Source organism: Peromyscus californicus, unplaced genomic scaffold (genome assembly GCF_007827085.1).
Source record: "Peromyscus californicus insignis strain IS unplaced genomic scaffold, ASM782708v3 Scaffold_16__1_contigs__length_79575227, whole genome shotgun sequence".
Lineage (NCBI taxonomy): Eukaryota > Metazoa > Chordata > Mammalia > Rodentia > Cricetidae > Peromyscus > Peromyscus californicus.
The window spans coordinates 66278146-66290357 of record NW_026294458.1 but is presented as its reverse complement, the minus strand read 5'-3'; the positions used below and the strand labels follow the sequence as shown (position 1 = coordinate 66290357).

Here is a 12212-nt window from a genome sequence, read left to right as displayed (position 1 = left end):
GAGAAGTGAAAAAGCACATTCATGGCACTAGAGCCGCCACCTAAATGTGTCAGATGCCTCTGGCTTCCCAGTTATGACAGCTTCCAAGTGCTTATAAAGTACTAGAAGAGGCCAATTTGATGGGAGAAAGGTTTATTTGATCTCACTGTTGCCTTTTTTTCCATAGCGGTCATACAACTTTGTTTTGGGACCATGACGGCAGGAAGCAGGTAACAGAACATAGCCACTCATCTTATGGTAGTGGAAGAGAAGACTGGGTGAGAGGGGACAAAGTAAGACCTTTAGAGGCATGCCCCGACTGACTTGTTCCATCTCTCCAGCCCCCCACCTCCTGAGGTTTGCACCGTCTCCCAATCGCACCAACCAGTACACCAGTCTGTGAATATATGAATCTTGGGGGACATTCCTGATCCAAAGTATGATACCATGCTTGCTGATGACAAGCAGGATGCTGGGTAGGTAAGTAGGTAGGTAGGTAGGTAGGTAGGTAGGTAGATTGTACATACATTCATTCCTATATACATATCATTAAACATGCAGGGTGCCCCTGAATATTTGGAAGTAGGGTGTTCATCCCTAGGCAATATTGTACTGTGAATTAGCAGTGCTTTTCTGTTGTTTTGTTTCTGTTTACTGTTGTGTTTTTTAAGTAAGAGGGTCACTTAAAAAGTTAGCAGTCTGTGCATCAGATACTGGATACTGGCGACACTAATGATTAGGGATATGGGAGTCACACCCTGGAGCTGTGTTTAGCCCTTGAGTCAGAAGACCTTCTGTAGAAGGGTGGCCATACCCCTCTCCCCAGCTTGCTTACAGAAGTCAGGAGTGGGCACGTCAGAGTAGGAGCCTCGGGGGAAAATTCGTGAGTATTCCAGCTGTGTCCCTGTGACCGCTGTTTTATAACCTGTTTCTTTTGGAGGTCATTTACCAGAGTTCAGAGCAAAACAACCATTCAGTAGGAAATAGTCCGGCATATTCATAACAAACCATATTCCTGGCTAAGTCATGTTCAATAAAAAGATAAACCAACTAAGTTGCTTTCCAGTGACCTGGATGTGTGGATAAATTAGCTCCTTCTTACTCAGAAAATAGTCTAGCCCCTTTGTGGTCCACCTCATACTGAATTCATATTCCGATTACTTTAGGATATTGAATTTATCCTCTACACAGTGAAATGGGGTATTTTTTACTCCCATCATATTAAATGAAAATACATATGCCCAGCACAATAAATGGTAATAAAAAGAGGTGATAGTTATTTCGCTACATTGGAAATCTAGGCTCATATTATAGCTTCTAAGAAAACTCAAAGGTTTGTTTCATTTTTGTATTTTAACAAAACCAAAAAAAGCCTAGTGTTATGTGGCAAGGGCACTTTGGAGGCTAGAGGCTAAGGCAGGAGGATTGCCAGTTTGAGGCCAGCCTAGGCTAAGAGAAGACCCTGTGTGTGTAAAACACAAACAAACAAAGTAATTAAATAAACATTCCAGCAGAAATAAACCCTCCCAAAGCCAGTTGTCTCCACTTTTGGAGTGGCTACAGTGGCCTATTTTGAGTGACCTGAATACAGCTCCTGTTGCTTGTGTTCTGGGACAAAAAGAAACTGGTATTGTTTGGGCCACTCCTTTCCCCAGAAGAAATGCCTGTGGGACATGCATTGGCAAGACTCTGGCGTGAGGTGGGCTTTGTCACAATACAGGAGCTGGTCCTGGGAGCATAACGGCTTTCAGATGTAGGGACTTAGGGCAACAGAGTCTGAGGTCTCTGAGTGGTTCTTTAAGGTGCTTCCATGCCAGAGAACAATGACAAAGACTAGCTTCACTAAAATATCAACGTGTGCTATCACTGTCACCTTCGCTGAATGGTCTTCTGTTTGCCAGGCAGTTTAAATACAGGATCATTTCATTTGCCCGTACCAACTCAGATGAAGGTTTAGCATAAAGGAACTTCCCTTAAACTCCAATAGTAGGTTGTACCTGGGACTCCTCACAATATTTCCTTGAAGAAAAATTGTATTCCTTAGGTTTTTCTCCAGGAAAATGGTGTGTGTGTGTGTGTGTGTGTGTGTGTGTGTGTGTGTGTGTGTGTGTACACATTCTTATAAACGTGCATCCTTATAAATAACCAGGAACTGATTCTGAGGATTGACCTCTATGGTGTTTGTAGTGTTTGAGACTGTAAGGTGGTGAGTCAGCAAAGCCTTTGGAATCAGTGTGTTCCCAGTCTAAGGGCCAAAAACCAATGTCCCAGGTCAAGCAGGCAAGAATCCGAAAGCACAAATACCTTCTTCATTTGGCTTTTTGTGATGTTCAGGCTCTCTGTAGAGCACAGTCAACTTGTCTTAGCCCTCAGATCCTAACGTTAATCTTATACAGAAGCACCCTTGTGTGCATGCACACACACACACACCCACACACACACACACACACACACACACACACACACACCAAAACGACAGTTGACTTGGGCACCCGGTAGCTCTTTCAGATATAAATTATCTTGATGAAACAGAATAAATGGTAATAAAGTAATGTGTTGATTTCCATGTGCCTATAAGAAGTATATTTGAAATAACCTTTACTAAAGGTTAAACATACCTTACATGCTTATTTCCTGATTGTTATTTTATTCTTAGTATTACAGGCCTACATCTCAATTTAGGCCAATCAGACTATGTTCTTCTAAGGGGAGCTGCATACTGGTTGTACTTACAGCAGATGACTGTCTGCATCAGTGCATCCCCGCTGTACAAAATGCAAAGCACAGTTTGCCTGGTCACCTCAGCCTGATGCATTTTATTTACTGGTTTTTACTGTAACTTATCATTTTCACTTGGCCAGTAAGAGGGGAAAAGTGATTAGGTCTAGGGGAAGCAAGTTTTGAGAAGGTAGATAAGAAACACATGTGTATTGATTTGCTTGAGGTTTTGCCGAGCAAATTCATTTGTTTGGATATCTTTTCTTTTACAGACAGTGTTTAAAATTGCAAATCGTTTTTTAGTCATTCAGGTTAATAAACCACATATTTTACTCATTTCAGTGTTTCATGTGGGCTAAGTTTAGTTTTGTTTTCTAGAAAAAAACGTGTGTTTCTTTTCCTGTAGATGACATTGCATAGTCCTGTATTCTAATTTATTTTCAGTGAATTAGAAATAAGTGCATCTGATTTTTCTTAAAGTTAACATAAAAGACTTCTGTAAAACATAAAGGAGTCAGGAAAGGGACTGGCGTGCATGAAGTACGTTGTGTGACTGGCACTTCATTGTAGGAGGCAAGGCATGTTGTCACCACTAGATAAAAATCCTGGAATTCAGAGTGCTGGCGTTACTTGCCCTGGTACCATCTGGTACCAGGTTCACATGGTACCTAAGGTGTCTTAGGTTCACATCTACCTGGGCCTAATTTAGAGTCCTGAGTGGACCTTCCTTCCTTCTCCCCATTAGGCAAGTGTTCCCTTTTTTACCAGCTCGATGGGCGCAGCTCTTTAAGGTTCCAGGAACAAGCCTTGGCTTCCTCGCTTCTGCTCAAATGCCACACCTGGACAGATGCTTTTACTTTTTGAAAAATAAATGATTAACCAATGACCAAAGAAGAGGGAAAGAAATCAGAATGTATGTTTCTCTTATTTAGCAAAATGAATTCTGGATTCTGTTGACATGGTCAAACCTTTTATTTTAATTCCAGTCATTTTCTGAAACATGTACACAAGAGTCTAGCTTCAGAAGACTTAGCTGTGACTTCTCATTCAAGTTCTGTTGGGGATATTACATCCCCGGCCTCTTACTCCAACAATTTGATGAGAAGTGTGAAAAGAATATTTGGAATGGTGGTTGATATTCCTGAATAAACATTTATTTGAGGATGGTGATGTCATTTAGTGTTTAGAGGGGAGACATATTCTTCTTTAAACTTTCTCTGTTCTTTGTCTTTTTTTAACACTCTTAAATAGTCAATTCTTGCTACTCACTACTCATTCGTGAATAGAACATCTTTTTTGTACTTCATTCTTTGGTTTTGTGAGTATCCCTATTGCCACATAACAGCACAGTGGATGCTATAGTTCAGATATTGTTCGGCGGCGGTATTGACTTCAAAATAGAAATTACTGTCTTTTTGACAAACAGTGTAATAAATTATAGATTCTTGCCAAATATGTGAAGGCTGAATGTCCTTTTGTGGTTTCTAAACTGCGCTTATTGATGTTTATATTTCTTTCCGTGGTGTGTCACATACTCTCTGATGAAGGGTGGCTTTGTAATTAAGCTGTCTAAAACACAATGTGTAGAATTCCCATTTCACTGAGGTGCCTTAATTTTGCAACAGCCTTATTTTCAGATTGCATTGGTTTCTGCAGGAATTATAGTGCATGATATTGAATTACAAAATAGCCAAGCAAAGCACGAGGATTTGATAAAACATGGCCGTATTAAGTGATGATGGCCCTGGGAGTGCCTGTCTGGGCGAGACATTTTTAATGCTGTGGTTTAAAATGAGCCTTTTCTCAGTGCATTGAAGAGGTGAAACACACTCTAGCCGTGGTGAAATGTCTCCGGGTGTTTCTTTACGCAGCGCTGGCAAACTCTGTATACTCTTTTACAGAGTTCTCTGTCCTGCGAAGTGACTCGCTTTCTTACAGCAATTGGGCATTCTCTTTCTCTTCTCATTCGGCCTTCCCTTCTCCTTCCTAGTTCCCACCACAGCAGCCAGCACCCCTGATGCCGTCGACAAGTACCTGGAGACACCTGGGGATGAGAATGAGCATGCCCATTTCCAGAAAGCCAAAGAGAGGCTGGAAGCTAAGCACCGGGAGAGGATGTCCCAGGTACAGTGGATTCCCTTCTTTAGCCTTGTAATACAGGGACATCTGGGCTTGCCTCTGCCTTGGTCTATCTTTAGACAAAACGTTTAATTGAAATGTTTTCTATGAAGACATAAACTAGGATTTGGGGCTCTCCCCGATAGTGTCCAGCAAGTACAGGAGGATTTTGAAGGATGTGACACAGATTAAACTGTGTCTCTCTACTAAAGAAAGGTACTCTGTGGACATGCTGAGGAGACAGCTGTTAATTGTTACACTGTGGTAAACTTGATTTTCTGTGCATTTCCCATAATAGGCTATATACTTTAAATGTGCATGGTGAAATTTATTTAAAGAATGGAAAGGTGGGGGTTTGGAGGCAGCTTACTCAGTAAACTGCTGTAATTGCTGTTACCCACTGAGCATGAGAATCTGAGTTTGTTTCCGGGAAACCGCATTTAAAAAGCCACACCTGATGGCATGTGCTTGCAATCCAGTGCTGTGGATGCAGAGACAAGCAGATCCCCGGGGCTTACTATCCAGCCAATGTGGTCTGCTTGAAGAGTTCAGCCCAGTAAGAAAAGCTGTTTCCCAAGAAGTATGTGGTACCGCAGGAAGAATGCCTACAAGTTGAAGCTACGCCTGCTCCCTTGGGCCAAATCCCAGCCAACTTCTTTAGCTGGCTTTTTATGGTGCAGTCACTATCCACCTGTTCTCATCACCCTGCAACGGGCACCATACCTTTCGGGAAACTTCCTGAGTCACTTAACCTCATCTTTTCTCCCCCCTTCTCCTTAAATGATCTCTAAGGCTTTGTTCAGTCCTCCCTCCTGCCAGTCCTGCCTGAGGTTGGCCCTGGCTCTGTCCCTGAGTCCCTGGGAATCACCAGTCACTGTCTTCTTGAAATTCATCTCCTGATCTATTGGCATCACTGTGCCTGAATAACAAGAAAACCCTTGTTTTAAACAGAGCTAATGATGTATCTCAGGAAGCAGGACACGGTTACTATTTGTTTAAAGAATAGCTATAACATGTGTCCCTGTTCAGGAGTTATAAAATTCAGAAAAAGGGGCGTTACAACCACACTAGACCTGACGAAAACCTGAAAAGTGTGTTGAACTAGAAAGCCAGCTGAATGGAACAGCCAACTGAAAGCAATCCTCCCGAAAACTAGACTTTTTCACATTTTTTTTCATTAGAAAGGTCATTTAAGAAGGTGTGGAAAGACTGAGTGGGATTTACTATAATTCCCTCCTATAACTCAAAATTGATCTCATTATCTGAAGCTTTCAGAGGCTTCCCTGTGACCCTTAAAAAATACAGTGCTGGGCACAAGAATTGCCCAGACGTCTATAGGAAGTATAACAAACACCAAGAGCCCAGCATGATGCTCCCAACGCCTGCCACTGCCCCCTGACCCCAACCTTGCATCTGCCTCCCATTCACCCGCCGGCCTGCCTTGGCTGCAGCCGGAAGCTGCCTCCTCATCTGGGGCTCACTGTGCTCTTGATCATGGCTTATTTCAGAAATGTCCTGCTCTTCAGCCCATCCACAAATTCACACATTCCTCTGTCTCCCATAATTTTTGAATTGGAGAACACAGTTGCTCTTACCTTTCAATTGATTCTAAGGATTTATATAATAATTTATTATTTGTTGATTTTTATATCCATGTCCTATGTTTTTACGACATTCTAATTCCTTTTAGTCCATATAAATTTATGTGATCTTTACCAACCTTGCATTTCATTCTTAAGCCTACCAAATCCTTTTTTAAAATAGTTTTTTAAGGCCCATGGAAATTTTTTTCACTGTATCTGAGGTATTTTTATGCAATTAAAAAAAAAAAAACTAGTTTCAAGTACTCTGTTAGCTTCTGACATGATATGTTGTAGAAATGAGAATCGCAATGAGCATAGCCACTTAATCCAGAACTTAGTTCATATATTTCCGGGAGATTTTCTCCCTCTTCTCATCCCAGATCTGAGATTACTTAGCTGTGTTCATCCTAGAGCAGAGAATGTGCCTGGTAGATTCCAGCATTACAGGTTAGTAAAGCTCCTGAGCTGACATTTATCTTCGTAATCTATGCAGCTAAATTCTGGGCACTTTTTGACTTTGAACTTGTCTGCCTCTTAAATCTCTACTTAGTAATAGTCATTTTCTCTGCATGACATAGCCAGGACTCTAAAGAGCCGTAAATCCTGATGGCATTGATACCTCTCTGCACACACTGAAAAACTGTTGTACAGGGATGCACGGTGCGGCCTCGGAGTTCAGATCCAGAGCACTTCACATTTTCAAATGTGGGGCTGTCTAACTTGATGTTTGTTGTAGTTTTAAAATTAATTTTCTAGGTTAGCATACAAAATAACAGACTTCATCTGTTTCTGTTGAGAGGATTAGGGGAGATTATATTTTCATCGATGTTAGCCATCTGAAGATCTTGGTGGCAAGGTGACAAGCATGTGGCAGATGCAAATAAACTTCACCAAAAAAACCCGAAAGTGCTATTATTAACATATTAGTTACTTCTTGTTAGGGCAAAACAGCCAGACAAAAGCGTCTTAAGAGAGGAACAACGTGTTTGGGCTTAGAGTTCCAGGGTATAGTCCACGGTGATGCGATAATCATGGTGGGCACAGGAGCTTGAGGCGGCGGGTCACCTTGTATCTGCAGTCAGGAGCAGAGCACAGAGCACTGCTCAGCTTGCTTTCTCTTTTTCCTTTAGTCCAGAATCCCCAGCCATGGCATTTAGGGTGAGTCTCCCCACCTCCACTAACCTAATGTCACCTAGAAAATACCCGCACTGTCATTCCCAGAGGCTCGTTTCCATGGTGATCCTAACAAGATATTTATTCATCACCACTATTTACATATTGAGTCGTTTCAGTATGTGTGTAAAATTAAGTCCTTCGAGATGAAAACTCACCTGATGCTGAGTTTCTTAATATATTCAATGGCGTCTTAGAGCAGCTATTGGTGCTGACACTTAACTCAGGAGACAGATATATATCCTGCTCTATAGTGCTACATTGAGCCAGTAGGCTGCGTGGTTTATCTTCATTCCTTATCTATTTGCTATTTTCATGGTTTTCTTAAACTTGTCCATAAAGTGAGGCTGGCCATTACTAATGACAGCCTGTTGTGGGGAACCCATTAAATCAGACTTTGTAGAGCACTTCATCCAGTGATGGTATCTCTTGTCAATGTACCCCAGTGAACGCCGCTGGTGTTAGGGGGGCCTTCCGCCTACAGTGTGTCTGTAAGCAGTCCTGTAGTGATGGCATAGGTCATGGATTTGTGAGAGTGGAAGATATTGCTAAATTATTCTCAAAAATCAATGTTTGAGTTCATTAGTAATACATATTTTTACAATACATTAGCTAGGTAAATCTTAATTATTTCATGGATCTGTGACTTCAGGCAAGAAGTTCAGGTTCTGAATGTCCAAGTGAGATGATAATAATGCATACATAATGCAGGGAATCTGTTTTCACACCCCATTAAGATGTTTGGTTTCTATCTCAAACCAATTTTGAGATTTCTTGCCTGAGGAATTCTAGGTGAAACGCCACCACCCTGAGAACATTCTCCGTACAGGAAATTGAACCTTTTTCCCTCCCGGCATTATCTCATCTATAAAGCAAGGATAGTCTCTTTAATATCTCCTCGGTCCCCTACTTTATTAACTGATAGACACACCCAAGTACCTAGGACAGTTTGTTTGTACTTTTTCCTTGTATCATGTTCTCAAAAAAAAACCCTAATTTTAAAAAAACCAACTCAGGTGCTGATTGGCTATGATGTTGTAAGCCTTGTTTTCTTTGCAATTTTGGAGGAGTCGAGCTTTCTCCTGCTGTAGATGGATAAAGTTCTCAGGTACCTACCCTGTAAGACACTGATGTTTTGCTTGCTTCATCTTCCTTCATGAAGTTCACACACTAGACAAGGAAAGGGCAGCCACAGGTGACGAGAAACTAACGCTCATTTTCACTGTAGACATTTCTTTGATCGGTGAGTGACAGTCTCTCAGGGACATTGAGGTGAACGTCAAGGTAGAGAACAGGACACTAGATCATGACACATCAGACTGGCCTGGCTACTCAATTAGCCTTACCTTTTGCCACATTCAGAAGATTATAATGCATGCTTTCTTAGAGTTTCTGGGTGGATTTGCAGTCATCTTCACTATTTGTGACTTCGGTTACGGATCAAGAGTCTACTCTTCATTTGTGCAGGGGGTGGACCTTAGGATTTCAGATGACAGAAGTCTTCCTTCTCTTCCTGCACCGTTTCTTCTTTGTGGTGTTGTATTCCTAGTCTGCACATACGCACACCCCAGATGCACCTTTTGACATGTTTTCACTTGATGTTGTAAAAGCTTAAAACCAATTTGTTTAGTTTATTGATGGGAGACCTTGTTCAGATAGCGTAAGCCTTTAACTTGGTGTTTACTCACGTCGAGTAAAATGACTTTCAGCCGTTTCTCAAGGAGAAACGAAAAGATGAACCAATCCTGTCTCAAGGGGATGCAGTAAGTGTTTGATGTTTGCATTCACCATACTGCTGGCATAAATTATTTATATCCTTGTAGGGAAAATATTGTTCCTATAGGAATAGTCATGTGATGTGCTTTTCATAGAAAACATACTGCACTATAGTCCATCTAGTTAATCTGTACTTGAAAGAAGAACTGAAGGTTTTCAGTTGAAGTCTTTTGTCATCTCTACAGGTCATGCGAGAATGGGAAGAGGCGGAGCGTCAAGCAAAGAACTTGCCCAAAGCTGACAAGAAGGCTGTTATCCAGGTAGCACCCAAACCCGTCTTCACACCAGACAGGACATGCTCACACTCACTCATTGAGGGACTCCAGGCTACCAACATCTGCTGGAAGCCCCTGTGTTCATATTTGCATGAATTTTGATCCTTCTCACCCCTTGTCTTAGTAATAAGTTGCTTCCTCACATTTGCTTCCAACTACTTCAAATTAGAACTAATCACTCCAAATGAATATCAGTGCTTGTGATCTTCTTTCCATTAATGATATATCTTTTGGGTTGCCAGAGTTCTCAGCTCCTCCAATCCCTAGGAAAATTCAAGTGAGATTAGGAATTTAGGACTGACACCTGTCTCCAAATTACCTTATGTAAACAGAGAGACTCTCTTTGCATTAATAATTACATTAAGAAACAAATGTGTTGTGTGTGTTTTCCATGTCAGCATTTCCAGGAAAAAGTGGAATCTCTGGAACAGGAAGCAGCCAACGAGAGACAGCAGCTGGTAGAGACGCACATGGCCAGAGTGGAGGCCATGCTCAACGACCGTCGCCGCCTGGCCCTCGAGAATTACATCACCGCTCTTCAGGCTGTGCCTCCAAGGGTAGGTCTCATTGAGATCTCGCTTCAGGTCACAGCATTGATGGAAGTGTTCAGACACTGGGGACCGACCGCAGGCCACATGAAAGAAACTAGGAGAAATGCCATAAGCACCTTATTTATAGATATAACTTAGGTACATTGTGTCTTAAAGGCACAGAACCAGAGACCAGTGTCTGAGCTCCCTCTCTTAACTCTTTCAGCTAGTACCTTTATACGGTTTTCCATGCTGCACTGTTTTTTTCTTTTCTTTAAGCCATTATATTTATCTTTTTAATATAATAAGAAACAATAACACCTTTGCCTAATGTAGTCATGATTTCTCACAGTCTTATTCTCTGCTTATATTTACCATGTATCGTTTTCCTTCTGCCCAAAGGACCTCCTTTATGTTTTCAAGTGCATATAGGATGAAGTTTCAGTTCTTTTGGTTAGAATGTATGTAAGCTAGTGAGAGCTTCCTTATATTTCTTTGTTTGAAAATACCTTAATTTTACGATTGATATTGAAAGATATTTTGGCTGGGTATAGAATTCCTGGTCCAGGTGATTTTCTTTTTCTACTTTAATGATGATATTTGTTGTTTCCAACAGAGAATGCTTACATCTTTACAAATAGTCCTTGGTTTTGATCTGGCTGTGTTAAAGATTTTTCTCTTTTTCCCAGTAGCTAGTTGGACAATGTAAAATGATGGAATTCCATTATCTCTTCTGGCTGTCTCTTTATCTTACACCTCAGATCATGTCTGATATTTTCCTGCATAATTTTGTGTCTGATCATTTTTTGTTATCTATCATACACTATAAACTTTAGGTTGTTGGGTGTAGTTTTGCATAACTAAATATATTCAGACTCTGATCTGAAGCATAGCTAGTTTACCTGGAAGCAGTCTGACCCTGTTGTATTTCACTATTTTTAGATTTGTTAGGTGGAGTGCATCAGTTTTCTGCATGTAACTTGTTATTCCTGTTCCCATTTTCCATTGGGATCCTTCTGAGTAGTCTACCGTGAATGCTGAGTTCAAATTGCACTGCCAAGAACAATTCCTGTCTCTGTAGGATTCCAGGCACTGTTACCTCTAGTCCTCTGGGGAACTTTTTACACCCAGCCTCAGTTTCTTATACCAGATGAGTGCATCAGTGAGTGCCTAGCTATAGTCAGGAAGATCACTCTCGACAAATTTCTTGTGGACCACTTGGTTCTGGAAAGCCTAGCCAACTGGGTCTCTATAGACTCCTCCCTTCTTGGAATCCCCTGTCCAAATTCCCTACCTTGTACGATCTGGGAAACAGAGGGCCTCGGGTGCTAGCCATTGCCGGACCTCAACTTATGTGTCTCCTCTTTCTCTGCGGCCCATGCTCCTTACCTTGCAGAAACTGTTCCTCTTATTTAGTCCATGCATTCCCTTTCTCTGTCAGGAGGGTGAAATCTTGGTCCTCTTGATAGATCTTGATAGATAGCAGAAGTCTGTTCGAATTATGTAACTAAACCACCCTCGTGCTGATTTTCTTCACCGCTCTGATCTTTCTTTCTTTCCATGTTAAGGAGCTCCTGGCATTCGTCCAGGTAGCAAGATGGCACTGACTCTGTTGTATTGATGACATCACTGTGATCTCGGGGCACGGGGTGGCTGGTTCTGGGTGGCACCACTAGCGGTAGACAGGGAGAGCTGTGAGTCAGTTGTCCACTGCAGTGTCTTCTCTACGACCGTACTTCCTCTCTAAACAAAGAGCTTTTGAAGACACAATATCCATATTAGCATTTCGTTTTCTGTGAGCAATCTCTGTCTTTCCCAGGCAGTACTTAGTGAAACTCTGATTATGTCTCTATTCAGATGACAAGGTCCTTGGTTACTCTTTCTTTAGAGAACATGCTTTGGAGAGGAGAGTTGTGGGGATCATTTGCCTTAACAGGATACACACTGTGAAATGATCCAGCCAGAAGTCCGGTCTCTGCAGTAAAATCTTGTCCAGGGAGATTAGAGCTAAAAATAAAATGAGAGCTGAATGGGGTCTTCTCAAATCTTTCAGTTGAGTC

General features: G+C 41.6%; 1 protein-coding gene across 1 annotated transcript in view; it reads left to right on the top strand.

The window, feature by feature from the left end:
- App (amyloid beta precursor protein) overlaps positions 1-12212 on the top strand; it is a 219551-nt gene that overhangs the window by 138917 nt on the left and 68422 nt on the right. The window contains 3 exon segments of the mRNA XM_052741067.1: positions 4688-4821; positions 9533-9607; positions 10021-10179. Of these exon segments, the coding sequence (XP_052597027.1) occupies positions 4688-4821; positions 9533-9607; positions 10021-10179 (368 nt within the window).